Below are 26,988 nucleotides of genomic sequence, written 5' to 3' on the forward strand. Positions count from 1 at the left end.
GCCTGTGTCTATTGTGTTTAAAGCCTTTATGGTACGCAGCCCGAAACGCTAATGGTACGTTTCCACTGAGCGCGTCATGAAAGAGAGAAAGAGATAAGATTAGATAAATATTAAATACACAACCCCTCTCTTTCTCTCCTTCGACGACGCGACGCGTGACGCGCTCAGTGAAAACTCAGCCTATCTTTATCGGTAACACAGGCGACTTGAGAATCCCATCCCATCGAGCCTGGCGGAAGAGATGTCGCTAGGTGGACATGTTGCATTGCAATAGTGGCAATCTGGTGATAGTGCTACGGGCGAGTATTAGTCTTTAGTTCACTCAGCGGAACTAGGTGGTGCTAAACAGCGTCTCAGTCTCGGGTCTCGGGACGGTGAGTAGTCTGGAGACTGGAGAGTGGAGTCTGGGTGAGTTCTCGTCGTTCTCGATAATCTCGATGAAAATCAGTGAAAATGGAGCCGCTTGAATGAAGGTGGGTGATTTTGTGCGCGCGCGTGAGTCCGACAAGTGCTATTTTTCGGAGATGTGGCAAGATTTGGGCGGTCTAGGGAGTGTAGGAGTGAATTCTGGTGCTCATCAGGTCGATCAGTTTGGAACGACGGGTAAGATATTTATCGATAAATTCTCAGAACATATACCATGTCTGGAGTTCTGGAGTCTGTTGTCTGTGGAGCGAGAGCCAACATATATCGAGTCTTTCTCCACGATAGGAGCGCACGCGCTCACGCTCTCCTTCTCCATCGTGTACGCAATACCTATATATATATATACACATTATAGGCACGCATAGTAAACAAAACGGAAGGACGTTGACTACGAGTTTCCTCCAATTTCCTTGCGTCCTCGCCCCAAGATCTCGTCACACTCGTCACACTCGTCACTCCCAAGCACTCTCAAGATGTAGCGAGAATCGATGTCGAGACGCGTTCGATTATTTTTTTCTTTTTTCTTCCTCTATATATCGCTCCATCTATTCCAAGATCTTGTATTTGTAACGTCGAGCTCGAGAGAGAGAGAACAAGTTTTAACAATTCGAACAAATTGTTTCCGAGAAGCAAGCCTTCGAAGAAATATATTATATACTCGTGCTATTTTTATTAGCAATAACAAACATATATATATATATATATATATATATTTACATATATGTTATTAAATATCACTAAGAATATACAGATTATTAATTTATGATCAAAGTTACTTATGTGTACATCTCTCCAATTAACATTTGAGAGGTACCTGATCGATCGTGTTTTTTTAGGGAAAAAAATATGTTTGATAAGTATTTTCATTGAGCATTGTACGTGCACATTGATTGCAAGTCGTATCACGGATCGGAGATAGGACCGTTACAGTCGTCGTACTTGGAGAGTTTTAATCGTTCTCTTTTGCCATTTTGGCAGTTTAATTGTCATATATTAGCGTGCTATCCAAATTAGCTAATCAAATTAGCTTTTCAAGAGGAACGCAGCACGGCATCGCGACGCGGATCGATTATACATACATATATATAATCTCTGTGTTGTGTGTTGATGTCCGAAATTTTCTTTTCTGAGGAACTATAACTATAGAATACATAAAATAAAAAAAAATAGTTTAATTTAATAAGAATCGATCAACTCAACTCGGGCGAGTTGAAAAGTCGCGACTTTTGCCACATGACGGATCGTATGTACATATCGAAATACCTACGTTGTTCGCTTCTGCGGCCTATATGCAGTCTTAATTCGAAAGCCCTATTTTTAGACCTTTCCGTAAATTACTGCTAACGAGGTCTCCTTCCCAACAGGGACACGAGACATTCCAATCTGTAATCAACTAATCATCCCTTCCTTGAACGATTATTATTTGAGAATGCGTTGAAGAGAGCAAGCATTTATTGTCTGTATCCGCACAAATTTGGCAAGAAAACGCGCGCGCGTTTGTTCCGACGTTAGGATCCATATTTGTAATTCGATGATTATATCTTATGATTATAGAATTGACTCCCGAGCAAGAGAAGATCCTGCTAGATATAAGGCGGAAGAAAACGGAATTGTTGCTTGAAATACAAGTGAGTATGTTAATTACTTGAGCTAAGTATACTAATAATAATACTTTGTTTTATTTTGAAGTATATTAGTTGGCATTCGTAATATTTATTATTATGACAAACGGAAAGCTGCATAATGTGACGACATTTTATCTACGAGACGGAAATGATATCACTCGTCAAGAATTTTTATACGTATGTACCTACATAGAACAAAATGACACATGCACTCGTTGAGAGTCTCGTTTATCACTCGTAGCTGCAAAGATGTCAAGTGAGTCTGATGTTTTACCGATATATTCCGTTGAATAGATCTATGCGATAGAGGCACCGGGGTACTTACAATTGCAAGTAACATTTATTCATTTATTGTCAGTATCGTGCGCTCGATAACGTGTAATGAATATATCTGATAAATCAATTAAATAAGTAAATAGGAAATCAAATTTAAAAGGAGAGGGGAGAGGAGAGAGTCGTTTATTATAATTTTATAATTCAGGAATCTGTCTGCTTGTAATTATTTCGATCTGATTTAATTTTTTGGAATAGCGTTTATCAATTATAGAATTTAAAGACGCAAAAAATAATCTCTACATGTTTTACATGTATTACAATGATTAACGCAACGTTGCAATGACTGACGATGAGACTATGACAATACTGGCTGTAACAGAATCTATCTACAGTCGGAAAGATTCCAGGATGTTCTTATGATAAGACTGTTTCCGCAATGCCTCGATAGTCTCGCTTACTCATCTGTTTGTATCTGTTTAAGGAAACGGGACGTCACACGACGCAACGTAGATAGAAAAATATCACAACGCGCGCACTCACTGCATTTGTGGCATGAAAATCTTGTTTTCTCCGATTTCTATTCGAAATTCGAATAACGCGCTCGTTGCTTCACTCGTTCATGAAATCTGGATGGATATCAAAACAAATTCCTAGTTCGTAGCAGTCGTAGCAGAGAGTTAATTCGTTTAGTACTCGGTTTGCCGCGATCGCGACGGTATATACTATACCGTGATTTACGACACATAGGGTAAATACCAACCGTTTAGACAGTAAATATCAAACGATAGGACTCTATAAGGTTTCGTAAAGTCGTTGCATGGTTTAATAGGTTTAGCTCGATCGCGATTCTCGGGCGTCAATGACACGAAACTCGTACGCGTTTCGAGACAATTGGCGCAGATTCGGGACACGCTGGTCGTGTTGTCTAACGCTTGGTATGCGAAGCAGACGTCGTCGACAGGTGATACGATTAACAGTTTTTCAATGATGCATTAATTTACTAGATTTCTACTTGTGTAGTAACGCCGATTACTAACATATATATTCAGGGTCGACAACGAATAGACTATACATGCGTGTAAGTAATTAACTTGGCTGTTCGCTGATTCAACAGCCTTAACAACATCTGACGAATATCTAATTAAGAAATCTTTCCAGAAATGTCATTATGTACAATTTCATTACGTATAATATGAAAGGGACCGATCGTTGGACGGTAACGTTGGTAACTTGGAAATGAATGAAATCGATTGTGATTTGTGCGCACGCAAAGGTTAAAAACATAATTCTCATAATAATAATAATAATAATATAATTCATTATAACAATATAATTTATTCTAGAACTGTTCAAGTGTTCAAGCGTATATAATAAAAATGTTACGCCAATGATATGTATCTTTGCGATTGTGTTTATCCAAGTTGCGATGATACAGCTGAGTAAAGTAACTTTAGATTGTATAAATGCAGATACATACTATTAGGTACTATCGCAGGGTGACGCATAGATATACATATGATAGAATAGATGGTGTGTGCGCGACGCAACGCGAGTAATTCCCCAAAGAGGAAGCAGAGACGCGCAGCTGACCATTAGCTGACACATCTATTTCGTACTAACATCAACGACACTAACGTCATTGACGCACCCGTCTTCCCTTCCCTTCCCTTCCCTTCCCTTCCCTTCCCTTTCGTTTCGTTCAGTTCCGTTCCGTTCCGTTCTTTCATCGAACGACAACGTAGGTACGCAGGGACGTTGCGAGCACGTAAACGATCTTTTCGCGACCAATCTTGTGAATTGTATTTAGTATTACTTATCGCGCTCACGAGAGAATCAGAAAGAGAGAGAGGGGGGATGAGGGGAATCACTCAACCGACTCTGCTGAGTCGATTCTGAGTCATTCGATTCGACGCGACGATATTGTCATTGACGTGAAACTGTTACGCACGAATTTTATCAGATCTCGAATAATCTGATACGGACGTGCCAGATACGTAGACTCGTTGGAAATATTTAATATACGTTAATACACGCGGTGATAACCGCGTATAAATAATAGAAATATATTTGTACGGGAGTGTTAATCGCGCGGCCGCAGCGAGGCGCTAGCGTGCCTGATTCGCACGGTGCCCGCCAGATTCCAGAAGCAGAACTGCAGAACCGTCCAACCGTCAGAACACTCAGAACTCGGAACCAACCGCAGTTCACCGCAGTTCACCGCAGTGGCTGCCACTCCATGCCACTTGAGAAGAGCGGTGCCAGTCGACTCGAGTCACACACGCGATTCGTGCGGATCCGTCGCATTTGTACTTGAAATTTGAATGCGATCTCAAATCAACGATAGTTGATCGAAAGTGTATGCGTGTACGCGTGAGGAATTTCACTTTCTCACGGTGCTTTGGACGAGAATCGAAAGAGACTCGAGGTGTAATTAGACGATAGAGATTAAAGGTACGAAAGGTGCGCGCGTGTAGTGTCGTCGTCGTCGTCTTCGTTGCGTCGTTGCGCCGCGCTCAGGTCGTTGCACTTCCGACCGCGTGCTCTATGTGCTCTATGTGCTCCGCGATCTTTGCACCTCATCTATTTCTCGGCGCGAACGCGAACGATGCCCGATCGTAATTCAGGGGAGTATGGTGAAGAAGGCGGGATTGGCGAGAAGCCTTCGCGGAGCGAATATCGTCCTTTGGCTGGGAAGACTGAAAGAGACAAGTGAAGGCGCGACAACTCGCGACCGGGTGACCGGGTGATCGAGAATGATCTTCACCGGCAGATCGGTAGACGGTCTCGACGAGGTGCGAGGCGACAGTGGTGCGAGTGGTATTCAGCAGGACGGTGGCGGTGGACGCCGAGATGCGAGCGCCGTCGCTATCGCTGCCGGATGGTTCTCCAGTTTGCGGAGACCCGGCAAGAGGAAGAAGAACTACCAGAAGCAAGCTAAGAGCGCCTGGGACCTCACTGTCTTATCCACCACGGTCAGTCCAACACCCTTGGAAACCCCAAGGCGCGGGCGTTTCATTTCCATTTTCCCGCCTCACTCATAATTGTTCAATTTTTACTTTGTAGGTACACGTATATCTTTAGGCGTAGAGGATTTGATTGAAAAAATATCAAGAGTATCAAGAATATCGACGCGACGCGAAAACGATTGAAAACGATACGGCAAAAGTCCTTCAAGGTCAACGCCGTCGCCAGATTTATTTCTAGAAATTCTACATCTATCGTTCTCGAAGCTTAACCGCGGCGCTGCGTCGTCGAACGTTCGCGTATTCGCGGGAATAACGGTTTCGAATTTGTTCAAGGACGTTGTATTCGCGTGAGAAAATAGGTACTTCAAGCTTCGAGTCTACTGATATTTAGTAGACTTTTGTAAATTGCGAAAGAAACGAGAGTCACGTGCGCGCGAGACGTTGGTAATAATTACGTTGTAATTTTTCAAATAAGAACAACATTAAAGTTTCAAACATGTTAAGCGTGATAAGATGTCGCGGTATTTTCAAGTTTCGATACCAATTAGTTGGCGTGAAAATCAAAATGATGATTCAAGCTACGACCTACGACATCATGATATTCATATGATTCGTTTATAGGAAGACGAAAGTGAAGAATGCGAGATAGATATGTAGATCGCTTCCATATACTAACGTGTTACGTGAGTGTAAAATTACGTATATAATGAGAGGATGGAATTAAAGCCGTCTGGCAATTGCCATTGACGGGCCGGGTGATAGCAATCGCGAAAATATATACATATATCGAATATTTAACGTAAACGTTTATTACTTTCGTCAATAAGGTATAATATCGCGCAAACAACGTCACGAATTGAAGAGGCTTATTTATAGAAGAAACCGAGACGGGGACGCAGTACGCACTAGGTAACTAGCGCTCGCTCGCGCGTCGTGTCGCGTCTCGTCTCGTCTCGTCTCGTCTCGTCTCGTAGGTATAACATGCACGGTAATGATATACAGCAGTGATGTGCAGGCCATATAGATCGAATAATAAAATTAAGTATATACACTTGCCTCAACACGACGCGATTTATATCGAGGATATTACGAGGATATAAATAATTAGAATTACTACGGCTCTCGATAGTCTCGGTATAGTTACATCATCTAAAGTCTAAAGCAACGAACTGAGTTTCACCCTTCTTTTTCTTCTCCCTATTTAGTCCTGTATGGTAAAAGAGATTAGCCAGGTCAGTGATAGATTGAACCAACCGTTCGAATTCAATGATACGATGACACGGGCATATAGTGATGTGGAGCGAAAGTAGATCGATAACTTACACTTACCGCGTACATACGCGTAGCGCTAGATTTAAATAGTCTACTTTGACACATCTTTCACCCGAGGTGTGTACGCATTTACCCGCTAAGAGAGATAAATATAATCCCTGTACGATGAACGAGGCGAGAGTTTGACCGGTTCGACCCATATATTTATTCCTAACCTGTGAGCGTGAGCGTGCAGTTCAGAAAAAATATATTAGGCAAAGTGTCTAATCGCATAGACCAAGTCGGTTATGCAAATAATTGTTGTTAAAACAAGAGAACACGTATAAGTAAATTATACTCCTTGTCGTTTGCCAAACAGAACAGCAACATACGAAACGAAAAACAGGTGGTCCATTTCGCACGTCGTAAATACCCGATTAAATGATCAATTAGCGAAAAGCTAAATAATCGCGAGAAATATTCGTCATCTGGAGTATGATGTATACTTATACGTCCACGTCGATCATTACCGCGAATAATAACATTTCGGCGTTAAAATCAATGTGTGTTGTCAAACTAATCGGCAATTCGTGTGTTTTTTTTTTTTGCTTACATCTTAATCTTATTGTTAACTTGATTGATTTACATGTATGGAAAGAATTTCAATTCATCTAGATGCGGAAAATCATTTTGTTTGGACCATCAAAATAATTATGTGGTCGATTGCTAGAAAACTTTTTGCACCACTGCAATCATGTGCAACACTTGAGCGTTCGACATAATTATTTTCAAATCTGTATCTAGATCAATTTTTAGACTTTTTTTTTTTTTTTAGTAAAATTATTCTTCTCACATACAGTCACGTCGAGACTCCGCTTCCGTCCCTCTTCCCCTTCCTCAGCATCGGCAGCATCATTATCGTGCGATTAATTTTAACAATACAATCCCGTTCTCGTTCTGCGCATTCAGGTCTTTGTCTTTCACGTTCTTTCATAATAATCAGGAGAAGACATGGCGTATAAGTGGATAACGGATAACGGATTTGTCGTGAAACCTTAAAAGTTTAAGCCATTGCCCGTTACACTCGAGTAATGAGAAAAACACTTGTATGCTTTCGCGTTTTGCGTGCGTTTCTTGCGCGAATTCGTAGCTCTTGGATTGTAGCCAAACGCTCATTGCAGTTTTCTACGACTCGGAAAATCCGCGTAGCATTTTGAACTAGTCCGTTCATTTCTTCACTATAACTCGCATTCGCATCTATCGCGCTCTTCTTGGAAAGGAAAGAAGTTATCATCTTATCATCCAGGTTTATAATCAATCGTGTTTATTAGTCGTATGATTAGTCAGGAGTAACGAAACGAAACTTTATGTTTTCGTTTAAGTTATCGGTTTGAATAAAAATGGATTATCATTTGGCCTGTGAGCTTTGACCATACGATATCACAAAATGAATTATTTTATAATGATTTTCGCAAATTTTGCACATTTTTGCACAAACGAAAAATTTATATATTGTATTAAGAGTAAAAATAATCCTAGATCACTTATGTATTTACACATAATATTGTAAAACATCTTTAGTATGGGTAGATACACTAACAATTATGTACTCGTAGTAAAACATATAATATTTAATGTTTGAGAATATATTCGTATTTTATGCAACATGATGTATATACATCATATTATATGTATATTATTATGTGTAAAACCAAGCAGAACAAGTCATTATGATATCAAAATGATGTCAAAATGACTCCAAAATGATTATTAAAAGTAATTTTTTAATCATTTCCGATTTATTTTAATATCATTTTAACGTTATCGTGATCTGTTCTGCTTCAGGCTTGAGGATGCATATTATATTTATCGTCAGAATTAAAAGTTTGTATAACGTTATAGCAACACTTTTACAATTACGTTTTGTAAATAAAAAGTTTTATCCAAATTATTTTCTTTACAAATATTTTATGCATTGCGATAAGAAAATTCTTGTTCCTCTTATTTATATACATATGTACATATATCATACGAATGGCTATTTCTCATTCAAATTGGATTTGAACGCGATTTATCGTATCGGATTCCAAATATGTATTTATACAATAGTAAAACCTTATTAAGAATTTATATTAATCGCGACAATGGCAGTACGGTATAACGTTAAAACAAGAATGAATGTCAATATAAAAAACACATGTTCGTAAAACACAATTAGTTTTCGAGACAACGCTCAGCCCAATGTAATGTTAAATCATCGCACAGGCATGCAATTTGTTTGCGTATACGACTTTCATGACGCAGACTGGTTACAAAACTCGTGTGTAGCACATACATCTGACTTGGTACCAACCGGATAAAGTAGCATCTAATCGAATGGGAACGGAAACTTTCGCTCTTCGTTTAACCGATTAGTTGTTATTTCGTCACGCCACTGAAATTAAAGACACAATCAACAGTAGATTATTATGTATTATATGTAAACGTTATTTTTTCAGGAGATTTACTATTATTAAATTTATCGATGCACGCACGGCTATAAAATATTATTTTTCTCAAACAATCCCATATAGGGTTTTACAATCGGCCCAATACTGAGTCAGTACTGACTGCTATATAGTTCCGGTATGTATAGTTAGAGCCTAAAAGTTTGCAACTAAAACTAAAAGGTTGCAACAGGTTTTTTTTTCGATGGGTTTCGGAATGCAGCTTGCTCATCGAGCGGTTGGTTCTTATTCATGGATCGACAAATAAGAACAAATAAGAAAAATTAGCAATCGCTCGGTAAGTAGGCTGCATTCCGAAATCTATTTTTAAAAAAGTGTTGCAACCTTTTAGGCCCTGACTATACCTACTGATTGACAGAATCTTTGCCGTTAGTTGACAATCGTAACGTTGACTAAGCGTTGGTTTCATTGTAACTGCTGGCGACCCTATATAGGAATGCTTCATTTTCTCGCATGTGCAATATAATCGACACTAAGCAATTCTAAAAAATATACTTTTCTCGAAAAGTCAAGTAAACTTGCAATAATTTTCATCGATATCATTGATATCACGGTCATTTTTATAAAATTAAGTTTATTGTTGTACATTACGTAATTTCTTTAAAATATATTCAGCTCATCTGTGAAAGAACGTTCATTAATATAGGCTATCTACCCTCGTGTTTGTCCTATGATACGTGAGTGTTTAGACTCACCGATTTAGAGGGAAACTAATAATGGATATATTTTTTCCTTGCTGTTATCGATAATTCATATTTAGCTTAATTATCATTAAAGTAGTCTATTATTTCCTATATTATAAAAATAGGAAAATTTCTTGACGTGATGAAGCGTTTACGTTCATTCAAGGAGAGGTCAAATGTTTCGAGATCGAAAACGCTTACATGTACATACATACATACATACATGAGAAAATAGAGGAAATGCTCTGTATAGTACGTGAAATACAATATTTCAAGTAGTATATAAAGTCGTTACATAAAGTCATCTCCGCGTACTTTTGACGAGTCGTCGTATCCTTGGTGTTAATATGAATGAATACCCTTTACTCGATTCCGTTTCGCGGAAGGAAGTTTGTTGAGTGCTGAACTTTCGATCGATTGTACAGGACGCATACGACAGAAATAGAACGGAATAAGGCAATCATTCCGCACTGAACGAACAAAAGGGACATGAACATAGGTGAATTATGTACGAGCCGTTTGAAAAGAGGAGGAATGCTTTTCTTGTAAAATTTACAATGTATAAAATGATGTGAATGATAAAGAGATGATGAGAAGAAATTTGGATGGGTTGAGAATATAAAAAAGGTTATCATTGATGTAAAAAGTAAAAACTTGACGCGCAAAATTATTAGTATTGCTCTGTAAGAGTTAAGAAAAATGTGATGAAAATTAAGTGTTCAAGACGCGTTATTCTTAATGAATTTTGATCTCTTTAACGCCGCGCAGAGCACAAAATATTTATAATCTGCAACTTGGTTTTGCTAGAAGCATCTGAGATGATTCGCGATTGGAAGTTTCAACTAGTATATAATTGTTCGCTCGTATCTCGTTTCGATGATGACAAAGCGATAATTAGCAACGCTAAACGCTATCTTGCGTCATTGATCACGGTATATATAATGTGAGTGCGCATTCGCTATGTTTTCTGCAAGGGGTCGTTGTAAAGATTAATTTTGTTTTTGGATGAAATTTTTTAATAATGGACTCGAAAGAATTTAAATTCGAGGAAACTGTATCGAAAGGAAGTCTCTTTCAGACAGCGAGTTATAATATGTACTCGTATATTATAAGAGTTATAATTTCTGGGTGCACGAGGCATACCGGTTTTTCACGCGTCGTCAGCGGCCTTCCTGCCGTGAGACCGGATGCACACCGCGATAAGTACAAAAGAAACGCTACTATACCTTACAGACAATACTACTCAGGGCCGACTAACATAAGTTATCGTCCTTGTTGTTATCGCGGCGACCCATTAACGAGGCTGATCGGTGAACGATGTTAATGCACGACCGCTTCCGGTCGACCCTTCCTTCCTTTTTCCTTTCTGTATAGAAAACCATTCTATACAGAAAAATCTCTCCCTCTCTCTATACATCTCTTGATATACATGTCTATATAATCGTCAAACTCTACATTTTGTCAACTTTGGCATTTCTTCCATCAATTTGAAATATACGACTAAATATAGTTTGAAAATGGAACATCGAATATCGCTAACTCGCAAATATTTTCGTATCGATAGATAATTCGCAATAATGCGACCGTATAATGTATATCATTTCCTAAAACGTGTTCCTACTTATTTGTAATACTTGTAATGTTGCGAATGAATGCATCGCGTAGTTTGAATATTCTTCGCGGCATCTTTCGATTCTATTCTATAAAAAAAAATTGGAAAACGTAAAAGAGAGACATCGGAATTTAAACGATATTACAGATAATTCGCGTTCGTCGCTCGCAATCACTCGTGTAAGCCTACACAATAATCGTTACGCAACGCTACGTGCTTGTTAACACCTTTAACGCGTTAACGTCTTTAACTCAACGCTTGTTGGACATGGTCGCGAAACTCTGAAAGAGATACGATCCTGCTTACCGGTATTTACGGAATGTACGTTGAACTGAGGCACATGGTGGGAAACACGCGGACAGTGTCGACCTGTCGACCGGTATATTCGCGAGTAAAGCAGGAAGCCGCTGTTGCACGGCGAAAGAAACCATGCGGATAGTCTACAACGTCACATCGTTTGCATTATTATACAATATATTTCGATAATATACGTTTTTCATAATCCATAAGAATTGTATAATAGAAGTGGGTGGGTGGTCCATCTGTACGTACTCTTGAAGAAAAATTTTTTCCAATTCTTTCCGCGTCACCCCCCTCAAAATGGTTCCAATTCACAACAAAATAATTCCTATCAAATTTCAGTTCGATCGGACAACGGGCTGAAATTTGACAGGAATTACTTTTTTTGTGAATTGGAACCATTTCGAGGGATGCCGCGGAAAAAATTCGAATGTCGAAAAAGATGGACAATGTATAATCGCGATATTGCTAAAATGTTGAAAATATTAGAAATATTGGAAAATATAATAATAAAAGTTTAATTTGACAATCGCTTTTACAATTCATTCCGTATGATTTGTTTTTTAGCAATTAAAAGATGAATTGGGCGAGGTTGTGGCAGAAATGGAGGCGATGGAGGGCGGCGGACTTACGGCCGACGAGACTAAACCGTCCAACAAAGCTAAGCAGACGTCGATCGGCCGGAAAAAGTTCAATATGGATCCTAAGAAGGGTATCGAGTACCTGATAGAGCACAACCTCTTAACACCGACGCCCGAGGACGTTGCCCAGTTTCTCTACAAGGGCGAGGGCCTTAATAAAACTGCGATCGGTGACTATCTCGGTGAACGACACGACTTCAATGAACGCGTGCTGCGAGCCTTCGTCGAGTTGCACGACTTTACCGATCTCATATTGGTACAAGCCCTACGTCAATTTCTTTGGTCGTTCCGACTGCCCGGCGAAGCACAAAAGATCGATCGCATGATGGAGTGTTTCGCTCAAAGGTACTGCCAGCTGAACCCAAATATCTTCACCAATACGGATACTTGCTACGTGCTGAGCTTCGCCATCATCATGTTGAATACTTCATTGCATAATCCGAGCGTTAAAGATAAGCCCAGCGTAGATCAATTTATTTCGATGAATCGAGGAATTAACAATGGTGGTGATCTGCCGCGGGAACTGCTTGTGGTAGGTACACTTTCGGGGAAGACTAGAGACGTTTTTCATTTGGTGACACAATTATCTAATAATTATTATTTCTTTATTACGCATTGAATGCCAAGAAAGGTAGAATAATATTTGTGTCGAATTTGGAGTTTTTTTCGTTAAATGGAGAGAGAAAGATGTTTTTTCTAACGATAAGATATATTTTTTCTCGTCTTTCAGTCGAGAATTTTCTTAACACACATTTGTGCGCTTAATCAAATATATTTCTATCTATTTACAGAGTTTATATGAGAGTATAAAAACCGAGCCTTTCAAAATACCAGAAGACGATGGCAACGACTTGATGCACACCTTCTTCAATCCTGATAAAGAAGGCTGGCTGTGGAAACAAGGTAATGACTACTTACATTCGATATGACTTTTCTAGTTTGACTGCATTCCTCCGACGGTTTTCGTTTTATCTTCGGACGCTCGTGTAAAGACCTGAAATAAATTTTGCGTATCATGATTTGTGTGCGTGCGTGCGTGCGTGCGTGCGTACGTGTATACAGATATATTCGTTTGATTTCGTTTCACAAAAGTTTTTGACATAATAAGAAAAAAGATGAAGCTCGATATTTCATAGAATATTCCTCAATTTTTGTCACATTCATCATTAAAAGAACGTTTATTCTTATATTGTATCACTTTGTCCTTCTGCTGCCCTGATGGAGACAGCAGGTAAATAACATCTCTATGAAAATTATAGGTTCTTAATTCTATATATTCCGTATTTTATTGTTACAGGCGGACGTTACAAGAGTTGGAAGAGGCGATGGTTCATATTGAACGATAATTGTTTATACTATTTCGAGTATACAACAGACAAGGAACCACGCGGTATCATTCCGCTAGAGAATATTCAAGTTCGAGAGATTCAAGACCGGCATAAACCGCACTGTTTCGAATTGTATGCTGCTGGTTCCGAGTTTATAAAAGCATGCAAGACTGATAGCGAAGGAAAAGTCGTCGAAGGTACGATTGCTTAAAATTTAATTAAATTAATTGACATAAAAGGACTCACAACACATTATACTTATATATTAATCCAATATTTTTTTTCCCCCTAATTATTTATAATTAGGGAAACATACGGTGTACCGAATGTCTGCAGCTACCGATGAAGAAAAGGATGAATGGATCAAATGCGTGCGGTAAGTTGAAATGACAAATAAATTACAATTTTACATGCTTGTACTTTATTGTTGCATTCACAGTAAAGTACAAAGTAAAATTGTGTAAAAATTATTCAAACATTATTATTCATTTCCAGACAAAGTATATCGCACAATCCTTTCTACGATATGCTGGCAGCACGAAAGAAGAAGGCACAAAAAACAAATGTACACTCAAAGAGTTAAATGCTGCCACGAGCCAAGTTTCGAGAGAAATTCGGCGGATGAGAAGACTGTTTATTCGCGATCCACGTACGGTATCGTTGAATATAACCAAATTATTGATAACGAAAATCCATCGAGAAAGAAAGTACCGAAAGCGTTATGGATTGTGCTAGATAGTAGTTATCAAGCAATGTTGCCGTGATTATTAAACGCTCTGTGTCTGTACATATAGAACGAATTCTAATGCCATATAGCATTACTGTGGCATCGTAAATCGAATATGAAATATAGAATCGGCGCAGTGTAAGATGGATATTTAGATGAACATTATATTAATGACAGTATGATTACACGTCGTCACAACATGATGCGATTCCTGATTGACATCAGTGTAAAAAGAATCTTGCGCTAGAGAGGCTTAGCTCTATTTCCATTAATTTAATGGATAAATTGCCTCTATATTCTTTCTGTAAAAGAAAATGATGCAGATATGATTTTGCATACATTAGAAATCGAAATTTTGACTGTAAATCGAGTAAATCATAATTGTATCGTATTGACATCAAAGTAATACGTGAACAAAGAAATATCGGCTTATTTCACTTTTCATATTTTGCTAAAAAGAAGTCAATAATCTCCAAAATTATCCTGATAAAAGCGCAAAATAGACGCTTTCAATACCCTTATAATGTCACATCTGGCAATATATTATGTGAGAATAACTTGTGTAGGAAGCTATAGCGGAGAAAATGGAACATTCTTATTTTCCGGCAGCTTTGAGACACCATTGATGCTCTACGTTATTTCAGGAAGGTAATATTCGAGATATTTTGTATAAAATACAAGTACTATCATCCTGTATCGTGCAAATGAAAGATAAGCCGTGATTTTCAATTATACATATATAAAAAAGGCACAAAGCCGAGGATAACTTCATGTGATAATTATTCGTATGTATTTATTTAAACAAATATGTACAAAATAAAACTAAATAATATGTTTTCTGAACATGAAACAACATTATTTTGGATTAATCATGCTTGTACAATTTATAAATATATATATATATATATACATATATATAGCATGATTAGCAACTTATAACACAATGTTCGTTTAATTGAAAGGTTATACTACAGTATAAATACATATAGTCTAAAAACGGACACAGACGCACATGAACTGCGTGCATTTTTGCATAAAAAATTCAGTGTAGTGATTAATACACATAGGATACGGTCAAAGTCTCATTATAAGTGCTTAGAAGCATTTGATTGACCAATCACAGGAAAGAATTTTACGATTTAACGAATCAAAGAATTCAAAACATTTGTGGCATTACGTTGACCGTATTCATAGTAAACGTCTTGGTGAGATCTGGTGGGAACCTGCGACTCCATTAGTCTTTACTTCTCTCCTTTCCCCTCCTACTTCTCCCCAAAAAAAGAGAAAAAAACACATTAGAGGAATTAATAGATTTTATACAAAAAAAAATATATATATATATGTGTTGTATATATGCGTGTATATAAAATTTATGTTTATGTTACATATAGCTCTCTTACATCATTCTCTAATAAGAATAATTTCATATGGAAATATCCGTGATTACATTATGTTTCATGATGGAAATTAAATTTGTACTTCCTTCAACTTTATATTATCTTTTTATCCTGTTGCATACACAGATGATGAAAAATTAGCGACAGAGAAGCAGGTGCCTTTGAGATCGTCAAGCTAGTCATAATAGCTGATCCGTCATATACGAAGGATTCGGGGAAAAAAAAACTTCTTTGCTATATGCAAAGGAAGCCAAACATCGAAAACGCCTTATTATATTATACGTTAGATAGTGATGAACATTTCAAAAAATATAAAACAAAGTAGGGCGTAAATTTTGTAATGTTGTTCCATTCTTGAAGAGACGTAGATTCTATCTATCGCAATCTAGAACAATCTCTAATTGATAATGAATTTAAGAAAAAGAAAAACTTTTTTTATAACTACTGAAAATATGTAGGTAAAAATGATTTGTAGTTATTTTTTCTTACTATATAGGGAACATTTTCGATAAGTCTGTTTAATATTTTACCGCGATATACATTCACATGCCTGCCGATATAATCTCGAGATATATTCTCCAGATATATTTCTTTCACCTCTGCTTCCTAATAGCTGCGAGGACAATAATATTATGTTATCAAAAAGCCGATACACACAAATATAATACGTGATAAAAATGGAACAATGCAGAATCATCCTTTTATATTGTTTATAATAAATTGTGTCTTCTCTCACGCGGTATTTATTGAATTGTGTTATAATTCTGTATTGTAGTTTACTTTTTAAAGATCATTAAAATTGATTAATTATTTATGCTAGTACATAGATATTTTATGTAATTTACAGATAATTTGATAAATTATTTTGTTTTTTCTTATTAATATGTTGTCGATAGGAATGTTTTACAGGATTATATATAAATGTATGTATCATAGATTTATTGTTAAATAATCTATCTCACATATATAGATATATATAAAAATTATACTTTCTAAAGAACCGATATATATCTTATCTACGTAGTTGGAATTTTGATCTGATAAAATATGTTGCGATAAGTCTATGACATATACTATACAAACATTGTGTATGTACACATGAACGTGCGTGCGTGCGCGCGTGTCCAAATTATAAATTATAAACCTAACTGTACAAAATAAATTAAAATTAGTTAGTCTGTCCCCTTGTAATTGAACTTGTAATTTTTCTCTGTATATATTTCGTTGTGTAAAGTACAAAAACGATATATATGTAAAAGAACGTTAATTATACTCTATGTATTGGCAAAATAATTGATCGAGTTTAAGAAATTGTATAAAGAATTGTACTTTATTAGCATAGAATTTGTACATTTTATTGTATATTACTTGATAATTATCATTATATATAATTGATCATATATTGTATTTAGCAAGCAAATGTGTGTATTAATTTAAATATAATTAATAAATTTATTTCTAGCAAATATATATATATATGTGTGTATGTGTATGTATATGTATGTTTCACACATATCGTTATGAATAAAAATCTTTTTTAAAAGCAAACATACACTCGCAATAACTTTCTGTGCGTAAGTATATGTATAAGTGTACCTCGAATTCAAATTTCGGATTAAAGTTTCGATTCGAGTTGGAGTAATCGATTGTTGCGTAACTCGATTCCCTTCGACTATAGGACTATAGGCTAACTTTCGAGAACTCGAATCGAATTAAACGAAAAGAAATAAAGAATTGTCTCAATTCAGATTAGCCTTGGTACTCGCAAATCTCTAATTTTAGCAAAATGGTCCATCTTGAGCTGCGTTCGGGAATGCACACCGAGTGCCTCCAAATATCGTTCTATCCTTGTTATTCATTGAATGTTGAATAAGAATAAATTGATACAATTCCTGGAGGCACTCGGTGTGTATTTCCGATATTTCCGAACGCAGCCTTGGTAGGAACCAGAAACGTTTAACCAAAGAATTAATTTGCAGTTTGTATATATTAAATTTTTTTAGATTTCGTCAACTTTGAACGAATCATTTAATTTTTCTGATTTTTATACATATACATATATTATAATTTCGTAAGAGCATTTATGATAGAGAATTGCAACTTTTCCAAAGTGTGCGTGCGTGCGTGCGTGTGGAAGCATGTATACGATATATGCGTACATGTATTATATCATAGACGATTGCGATATAGATAAGCGATCATATTCATCTAATGTTGAAAGAGAATATTTATGAAATGTTGACATCTTGATATAATATTTCAAAGGTTCTCGCAAAGAAGCCTCGAAGCTTTCGACTGGGTTTCTAGGATTCGATATCGAAAAGGAAAACGCTCGCGAGAGCAGGAGTAGCGAAAAGTGAAAAGGCGCGAGAGTAGCCTCGGCGGCAGCAGCAGCAGCAGCGTAGTCAGCGTAGTCAGTGCGCACGGAAAAATTGGGTCGATGCGCGGAAGATGGCGGCCGTTGCGTGATGCGCGTAAGAAGACTCGTAGTACTCGTACCTCGTACTTGGGTTTTGTGAAAAACATGAAAGAACGACGGTAAGGTGCGTAAACACATGCGAGACGCGACCCGTCGTAAAAGAAACGGCGCGCTCACTTACTCGCGTCAAATCTTGGCTCGATCGCGGCAGTGTTGACGAATTTGTTTACGACAAGCGGCGACGAGAGAAGAAGCTGTCTCGTATGGTTTTCGGCTGTCGTCGATCGTCCACGATCGTCGCCGTCGCGATTCTAGACCGTCTCGCGGACCTCGCGGTCTGCAGGTATCGCGCTCGCGACTCGCGACTCCAACTCGATCACAGATCAGACGTCACGTCTATCTACTCGTTGTCAGTCTATCTACTGCAGTGAGCCACAGTGAGCGGTGCAGCGGTGCAGACTGCAGCGGTGGGAAAGAAAAATAGCAGCACAAACTCGCAACGGACACATTCGACACTGGAGATTAAGTGTTGCCGGACTTGGGCCCGGTGAGAAGAACAGTAGAGATGCTGAAGCAATTGCAGATGGGGATGAGAGCTTTCCTCTTAATGGCCTCCCGTGTGTGGACCTGCATCTGCTTTCTACTCAAGAAGCAGGTTAGAGCCGTAAGTAGGTGCTTCGCGAATCGCGCCTCTCTTCGCGCTTTCTTCCGCAGTCAGGCACGATGCATGGATATGTCATATTACGTATACCGCACTTACGAGCCATCTAATCGACCAATCGTTTTCTCAATCGCTCTTCTACTTTTATCGCGATAGGTGGATATTATTGACATTCGTTGATGTAACACTCTTCGATGATACCTAGTGGTAATTTGTTGCTTTGATACAGCTTTGCACGAATCTCTTCATCTTTCTCGTCTATAAAATTCAATCTATATAGAAAAATTACTATAAACTATATGGACAATAAGAGCATATACACAGCGTGGCTATTGGTGCGCAAAGTTCTATTCTAATTAACAAATAATGTCTACATGGGATATAAATGTACAATAATTATCTGTACCATATTATTCGTACACATTTCGGTTTTCTTCAAACCATCATCAGCGAATCCATAAATGCTATTACAGACATGATTTGTTAATTATATAGAAATTTGCGCACCAATATCCGCACTCTGTGTATATATGCTCTTATTGTTCATACATTTTATTGTATCTTTTAATTTTGAGAGCCCGATTAATATTTATAATTTAGTATTTTCAATCTACATGATTTGATATTGTAACAACTATCTGAAAAATTATTTTATAATAGCAACAATTTTTCTACATTTCTCAATTTTTTTCTCATTAAAAAAAAATAGATTTAACATTGCTATGTTAAGGGGTAGGGTGAAAATTTATTCTGTTTATAAAAAGAACTCAGTTTTATTTTCTTTTTTTAGCTGAGTCTCAAATCTTTCAAGTTATAATTTTGAAATAATGAATTATACACTAGTTGCTCTCTTCAGAAATATTCATCTTTTTACGTGTGACTCGTGTTTGTTTTCAATCAAGATGCGCAAGTTAGAGGTGTAAGTAGTTCCTTAATGCTGCCATTTGATATTTACATGTGTGTATAGTTGTATTTTTACATTCTGCTTACATTTATATTTTTATTATTTACATCTCATGCAATTGCCATATTGTGATATTATAATTACAATTATTGTAAAAGTATTTTTGTTTATTTCATGTAATGCAGGTATATTAATCTGTTTTAATTTTCTTGTGAGGGTCACTTTTTTTTATATATTATAAATGTAATATACAAATAATATATTTTTTTTACCATTTTGTTGTAGATCTCACAGATGCAACCAGTCAAATATGAGATCTTCCCGCTTTCACCTTTATCTAGGCACAGACTTAGTAAGTATTTCAATGATGTATACACATGAATGTTGTACTACCTCGCGTTTAATGTTTTTTTCAGTATTTATGTTTAATGCAAGAATGTTTCAGGTATAGTTAAAAGAAAAGTATTAGTGCTGGATTTAGACGAAACCTTAATTCACTCTCATCACGATGGAGTAGCAAGGCCAACTGTCAGGCCTGGTACACCTCCAGATTTTGTTCTTAAAGTGACGATAGACAGACATCCTGTTAGATTTTTTGTCCATAAAAGACCACACGTAGATTTTTTCTTGGATATTGTTAGTCAGTGGTAAGTATGTATATATATATATATATATATATATATATATATATGTGCTAATATGTGCTACTATTTAAAAAAACACTTCCAAAATTATATTGGCAACGAAACTTCACAATTTTTTGCTTAGATTTTATTCTCATGTTTTACGATATAAGTTTGCATTAATTATTTCCTATTATCTATATCAATTAGGTACGAGCTAGTAGTTTTTACTGCATCCATGGAAATATATGGGGCAGCAGTTGCAGATAAATTAGATAATAACAGAGGTATTTTAAGGCGTAGATATTATAGACAACATTGTACGCCAGAAATGGGTTCCTACACCAAGGATTTATCAGCAATCTGTTCAGATCTCTCTTCAGTCTTTATTCTTGATAACAGCCCAGGAGCTTATAGAGCTTACCCACGTAAGTATATATTTATACCATTTTAATGGGATTACTTTTTCTTTTACTGTCTTTCACGTCTAGATTTTATGAAATGAAAGAGTCAATTTCTATTTCCTTTAAAATATCCAACACATTTGTTAAGTGCATGTAATATCTTTTACTATAATATTTGTATGTATGCGTCATTAATGTGTTATCCCATCTTTCTAGAAATGAACAAACTTAACGATACCGTATTTAATGTTATCTGAGCAAACGTGACAACAATAATTTTGAATTTTGTTTTTAAAGAAAGATACAATACTATAATATATAATACGTATGCTATTTAGAAAATAGAAAATCTATACATTTCATTTTCTTGATTGCGACGTAAAAACGTATCTTTTCATGATTTGTCTTATATTATAAAAGAAATGCACATAATTTTGTGATGAATAAAATTAGAAAGATTAATAATGCGCTACTATATGTATACCATTGTATCTTCTTTCTTATGTCATAGACAACGCGATACCCATAAAATCATGGTTCAGCGATGCGGGAGACACTGCTTTGTTAAGCTTACTTCCAGTTTTGGACGCTCTTCGTTTCACGCAAGATGTACGATCCGTTCTTTCAAGGAATTTACATTTACATCATACTTGGTAGCATAGCTGAGATTAAACACTATACTAGATATTCTAGAGTTGGAACTATTAGCAGTTTCAGTTAGTGTGTCTAGCCTAGGATTATTATTGTTATTAATTAAAATAGCAACACTAGGTCGCTGCCCGCATAATGAGAGCCCTCCCCTTCTTCAGTCTTTCTTTTTCTATACTTGAACGGACAGCGGCGAGTAAATACCGAAGAGAATGGTATTCAGCCAATGTATAATTACATAAGCACAAAGCATCCTAGGATAATTCTCTTTACATTGTACAGTCCATGTGTGCAGAATCATAAAGCAATTTTTTTTACTTTTTCTGTAAGCCTTTGCCAAAGATCAAGATATGAAAATAAGATAGAACCGCACTAGCCAGCAGGATTTTTTATTTTAGGTATGTTTAAAACTAATTGAAACTTTTATTTATATATTTCGGCAGCACATTATGGAAGATGAATCAATGAAATAAAGTACTTTTATTATTGTATATTATTAACCTAGGATGTATAGAGTGAGAGAGAGAGAGAGAGAGATGTACCTAAGTCAAATGGATTTCGCTGTAACTCACTGTATCAGTGAGGCAGCTGTCCTGGTTATATCTAATAAAAAAAAAGTATTAATATAAAACCAGGAAAGAGTGAACATCTGTTCTCATCAAGACTTCCGCGATATGGAATATTACATGTATGATCTGTAAGATTGATTGCGTTAATGTGCGCTCTTATATGAAGAGTTATAATATGTGACTCTCATCAATACCTTGGTTTTCTTCACATAAAACAGTTGCAATTAATAAATAGATAAACGAGAGAATACGTTTTTAAAGAAATGTGTTCATAAATATCTTGATATAATGTTCAAATATTCATTAGCCATTATCATAAATTCTTATTTTTAAATAATAACCTTGAGATTGTAAGATTGAGGCAAAATCGATTTATACATTTTTCTTTACAAGAATTTTAACATGATTAATCATTTATATACATACAAAATGTCCTTTGTACAATACTCATATCGCTTACACTTTTTTGTTTTATTATATGTAAATTTGTATTGCTTTATAATAAAATATTTAAATATTTAATTATAATAAAAAATCTTGTTATATAAACTGTACTATATGATTATACCTTTCTGCATAAATCAGATTATATATATATATATATATATATATATGTGTGTGCGTGTGTGTACAAATATGTGACACGTAGATATAAATAGAATTATCTTAAATATGCGAAATGTTATGTAAAAGTAGACAAATTTTTCTCTAATTTGAGAAACACATTTGTTTCATTTACATATAATTGAGTATATATAATTTATTTATTTCATACTCATGAAAGCTGAGAAAATTAAATCACATGTAAACTCTTCTTGTAAGTGATATATAATAGCAAGTTATATACACGACACATACACACATATGTACACACATTTGTGTACTTTGTTTGCTTATTGTTAGTAATACAACAATAATATCAAATATTATACAGTTTGTACATATTACTCGAATGTATTGTGTATTGACGCAACTCAAGTATGATTGATTTTTGTATGAATGACCGATATAAATAAGTTACAATACATGGACTTCATCTAATATCTATATATGTATGTTGAATGTATGTGCGCGCGCACATACACACAAACACAAACACACATACACACATGCATTTATACATAAATGTAAAATCAATTTATTCAATTTACATTTAAAAAGTTAAAGAAGAACAATACGCCCATGTGTACAAGATTTAGCGATATCAGTCATCCCTCAATAAAGGTTTTTTAATTAAAGTTATCGTTTTTCTATTATATATTATAGAACTTGTGTGCTCTCTTTATTGTACATAACAATCATTTTTTTTTTCCAAGACATGAGTCATGGGCAATAGAGTATTCTATGGAAAATGGAAGTAAAGTTAATTTTTCAATTTATTTATTCAAAAATTATATCTGTACACATATGTATAACACTGTCTGCAATGTAACGCATACAGATATTACATATAGAAGTATACTAATTTCTCAATTTGCATTACGGTACAATTCCATTTTCGATATAAAATTTCAACATTACAAGATTCTTAAACACCATACCTTGTATTGTAACTGTGTCTTCGATATTTTTAATTCTAGATTTAAATATTAACACATTTACATATATATTATATATATTAAGTAATTTATTTCACGGTGTAGAGAATTGCTACATCTTTTTTTTTATATCTATAATTTATCTCCACACAAAGCAACTAAACGTAATTCTTACAAGCTTACAAGGACGTTTCTAGATGTGTAATTCACACAATTATTGAATCCAAAGTATGGCTTTTGCTCGTGTAAAATTTTTTCAAAATGCATTTAAAGAATTTTCTAGTTTCCCCTTTTTTTCCGTGTTTTTTTTCTTCTCATTCGTCTTATATTTGTACTACGATAACGTATCAAAGTAATTTTTTAAAGAAACTATTAACAGCCTATTTACTTCTCATATAAAAAGAAAAAATTTTATTAAAAATTGCGAGATCTGTAATTACATTGGTTTAATACATTTATTCAATTGATTTGCTATGTTATTCTGGTAAATGACACAAAAGCTGTTCTTTGTAATGGAACATTGTTTGATAGATATTAAAACATGGACAAAGTTATGAATACTACCAAAAATACAGATCGATGCTACTAGTATAAGTACAAGATGCTAAAAAAGGGTTCAGATCCTTTGATCATTTTCTTTCCAAATATCCTGTATGAAAATAACATCAAGCATCTCTGTAATATATCATATAGTACTTATTGAAATTATAATCCTTTTACTTTCAATATTATGCCAAATATAACGCGTATATCGAAGACTATCATTATGGAAGTAATTATGATGAACTCAAAACTACTAAACTTATTCCTTAGGTGGATCTTCTCGAATCATTTCCAAAGAACTATCCGAATTGTTAGTACTGCTACCACTTCCAGCATCATCTTCTCGTTCAGTTGCTTTTTCTTGGCTTACATTTGTTGCACCCAACTGCCATGGTGGTATAGATGCAGGGGCAGTAGGAAATTGTTTTCTATTTTAAGATAAAATTGAAAATTAATAATAAATAATATAATTGTAGACAATGTATAAAAATTTTCAGTTACAGTTAACGTTTTTTGTGCATTGAATTGATGATATAGACAAATAAATATACATAGTCTAATCAGAGAGATGCAATAAAAGATTACTTAAAAAGTGCAGATGGTCAAAAATAGGAATAAGATGAAAAAATGCACAAATTTATATTTTAAAGTTATATCTTGTAAAATAAACTGATGTTTAAATAAAAATTACCAGAACATCCAGGTATAAATTTCATAAGCAATTTCAAATAAAACTATATGTACGGGAGAGTGTGAAGTTGTAATGATGTTTGATCTCTTGTAAAAATAATGATTTTAATATAAGCAAATATCACATACAAGAATAAAATGATAAATAATGTCTAAATGAAATAATCTCATTGTGTGGCAATAAATTGCTATTACTGACAATCTATGTGCATTGCTTATTGTATACGCTTTATATAAAAAGGAAGGAAAATGCATACATACCTTGATAAAAGTAATGCTTTTAGACTAGATAAATCATGTTTAAGTTCTTGCACCAGTTGTGGGATAGTTGGATCCAATGCTTGATGCTGAGTCCATTTTTGCACTTCACCTTCTACCTTTAAGATAGAATCTTTCACTTCTTTCATGGAATTTTGGACGGTTTTATCTAGTTCGGTTACCTTATCTTCTATGCACCTTTTCTTTTTCCGACCAAACAGAAAGGGTTCTATAAATTTCTACAAAATTAAAAATTGCATTGTATTTCAATAATATAAATAAATGAAATATACATATATATTATATACAATTTTTATTTTATATGAGATTTGGTTATCATGGAAAATTCAAAAGCAAGGTACTAGAAATTTTTGTAACGTTTTGCACACATGAAAGAAAATAAAATCTTGTAATTTCTTTGCACTATAAACAATACCTTATAAAACCAATATGCACAGTATACTGTGACACCAATTAATGCAGTTGCATTAAAGAATTCTTTAATTTTCAACAAAAATGTCGGTTGATAAACATTCATTTGATGACATGGATGAATAGATTCCGATGGTATTTGTACAGCAATATATGGATTCTGATTCTGAAGAGCATTGCGATCAGCTATATTGTCAACAGATGCTAGTTTGAAAGCTGTTTTAATCTCTTCATCCGTGAGGCCTTTCCTTTTAAGAAATTCCTGCTTTTGCGTCAATGGACTCGACAATACTTTAGGATTTTGTAGAAATTGCACTGCTGTTTTCACCTTTAGAAATATTAATATTTTACAAGTTTCATAATAATGTAAATTTATACATAAGATAATGTGTATGCATGTTGGCTAGAGTACTTTTAGTATATACATAATTATACATGCATAATTTAACAGTGAAATTTACAGAATAATTAAATACGGATATATCTTGCAATTTTTTAATTTACATAACCCAACGTGATAAACGATAATTTACCAAATTCTCCCGTAACGGAAGAATATTATTGTTTGTATCTTGATCAGTCATTCTGATTAGCCTTTGACCATTTAACTTTCTCACTTGTTATAATCAAAAGGACATTACCATGCAAATTGCAAAGTCCTATATTGCAAACCGCAAATCACATTTTCTCGATAAAACAATTGCATGCACGCGTGTGGGTGTATATATATATATATATATATATAGCATGAATTTATTTCGCTTGCGCGCGAGAAAGCTCGCTAGAAACCGAAGAAGTGCTATCTAGACTCACTTTGTTTCTCGAGGTTTTGAACGAATTTATAATTGTCTGTCGATAATAAAGATTTTACATTTAATTCAAAGATGTAGGCACCGAAATACTATTAGGCCGGTAATCATAGTCAGATCTTATATTCAAGACCGTCTTAAGTACAATCTTAAGAAGTCAAGAACCAATCAGAAGGCTGTATTAACGTCTTAAGACATTAAGGCCCGTCTACAATACACGGAGTAAGAAGTAAGAGTAAGAAATTGACCAATCGCAGTCGAATGTGAGAAGAATAATCGACTGTGACTGGTCAATTTCTTACTCTTACTTCTTACTCCGTGTATTGTAGACGGGCCTTTACTTAAGTCCGGATCTACAATAGATATTTTAAGCTTTAAGCCGCAAGAAATTGACCAACTACATTCGAATACGAGGAGAATAATTGATTGCGATTCGTTCATTCCTTATGGCTTAAGGCTTAAAAATCTATTGTAGATCTAGGGTAAGACGGTTTGGAAATAAGACTCGACTATGAATACCGACCTTAAAGACGGTCAGTGCTCATGGAAATTCGCGTGCCTGTTAAAATTTAAGTGATTAATAGTAAGAAACTAATAATTCAGTAGTAATTTAATGATTTATTAGATTCATAGACATACACCCAAGGACTTGGATTCTTTCCCACGGAAATTGTCATCAACTGAGAAATTACCACTTTTCTACATTAATGCTCATAGTCCGTGCGCCATTAGGGCTGCTGCCAGTGGCTGG

General features: G+C 35.3%; 3 protein-coding genes across 10 annotated transcripts; 2 read left to right on the forward strand and 1 right to left on the reverse strand.

Annotated features, from left to right (window-relative positions):
• The first annotated feature begins 386 nt into the window (after positions 1-386).
• On the forward strand, positions 387-15,640 carry step (cytohesin steppke). 2 transcript variants are annotated; one of them, XM_018522411.1, is made up of 7 exons: positions 387-603; positions 1,981-2,054; positions 12,214-12,819; positions 13,079-13,190; positions 13,585-13,812; positions 13,922-13,991; positions 14,111-15,640. In XM_018522411.1, exons 1-7 carry the CDS (start codon positions 468-470, stop codon positions 14,196-14,198), a joined length of 1,314 nt encoding a protein of 437 aa, XP_018377913.1. In that variant the 5' UTR covers positions 387-467; the 3' UTR covers positions 14,199-15,640. The 2 variants fall into 2 exon arrangements, with proteins under 2 accessions (XP_018377913.1, XP_018377912.1); XM_018522410.1 differs by lacking the exons at positions 387-603; positions 1,981-2,054 and adding an exon at positions 4,595-5,299.
• A 2,529-nt stretch (positions 15,641-18,169) lies between these two features.
• Dd (CTD nuclear envelope phosphatase 1-like protein dullard) lies at positions 18,170-22,272 on the forward strand. 6 transcript variants are annotated; one of them, XM_018522342.1, is made up of 5 exons: positions 18,170-18,822; positions 20,009-20,075; positions 20,169-20,370; positions 20,557-20,774; positions 21,262-22,272. In XM_018522342.1, the coding sequence occupies exons 1-5, from the start codon at positions 18,724-18,726 to the stop codon at positions 21,405-21,407; spliced, it is 732 nt and encodes a 243-aa protein (XP_018377844.1). In that variant the 5' UTR covers positions 18,170-18,723; the 3' UTR covers positions 21,408-22,272. The 6 variants fall into 6 exon arrangements, with proteins under 6 accessions (XP_018377844.1, XP_018377845.1, XP_018377849.1 ...); XM_018522343.1 differs by having other exon boundaries at positions 18,170-18,813; XM_018522347.1 differs by having other exon boundaries at positions 18,737-18,813; positions 20,159-20,370.
• A 1,272-nt stretch (positions 22,273-23,544) lies between these two features.
• Pex14 (peroxisomal biogenesis factor 14) lies at positions 23,545-26,135 on the reverse strand. 2 transcript variants are annotated; one of them, XR_001940608.1, is made up of 5 exons: positions 25,962-26,135; positions 25,433-25,756; positions 25,000-25,235; positions 23,670-24,476; positions 23,546-23,637 (listed from the first exon to the last, which is right to left on the reverse strand). XR_001940608.1 is itself a non-coding variant. In XM_018522349.1 (4 exons), exons 1-4 carry the CDS (start codon positions 26,010-26,012, stop codon positions 24,308-24,310), a joined length of 780 nt encoding a protein of 259 aa, XP_018377851.1. In that variant the 5' UTR covers positions 26,013-26,135; the 3' UTR covers positions 23,545-24,307. The 2 variants fall into 2 exon arrangements, 1 of the variants encoding a protein (XP_018377851.1); XM_018522349.1 differs by having other exon boundaries at positions 23,545-24,476.
• Between the last annotated feature and the right edge of the window lie 853 nt (positions 26,136-26,988).

This window comes from Trachymyrmex cornetzi, unplaced genomic scaffold (assembly GCF_001594075.2).
Source record: "Trachymyrmex cornetzi isolate Tcor2-1 unplaced genomic scaffold, Tcor1.1 scaffold1307, whole genome shotgun sequence".
Lineage (NCBI taxonomy): Eukaryota > Metazoa > Arthropoda > Insecta > Hymenoptera > Formicidae > Trachymyrmex > Trachymyrmex cornetzi.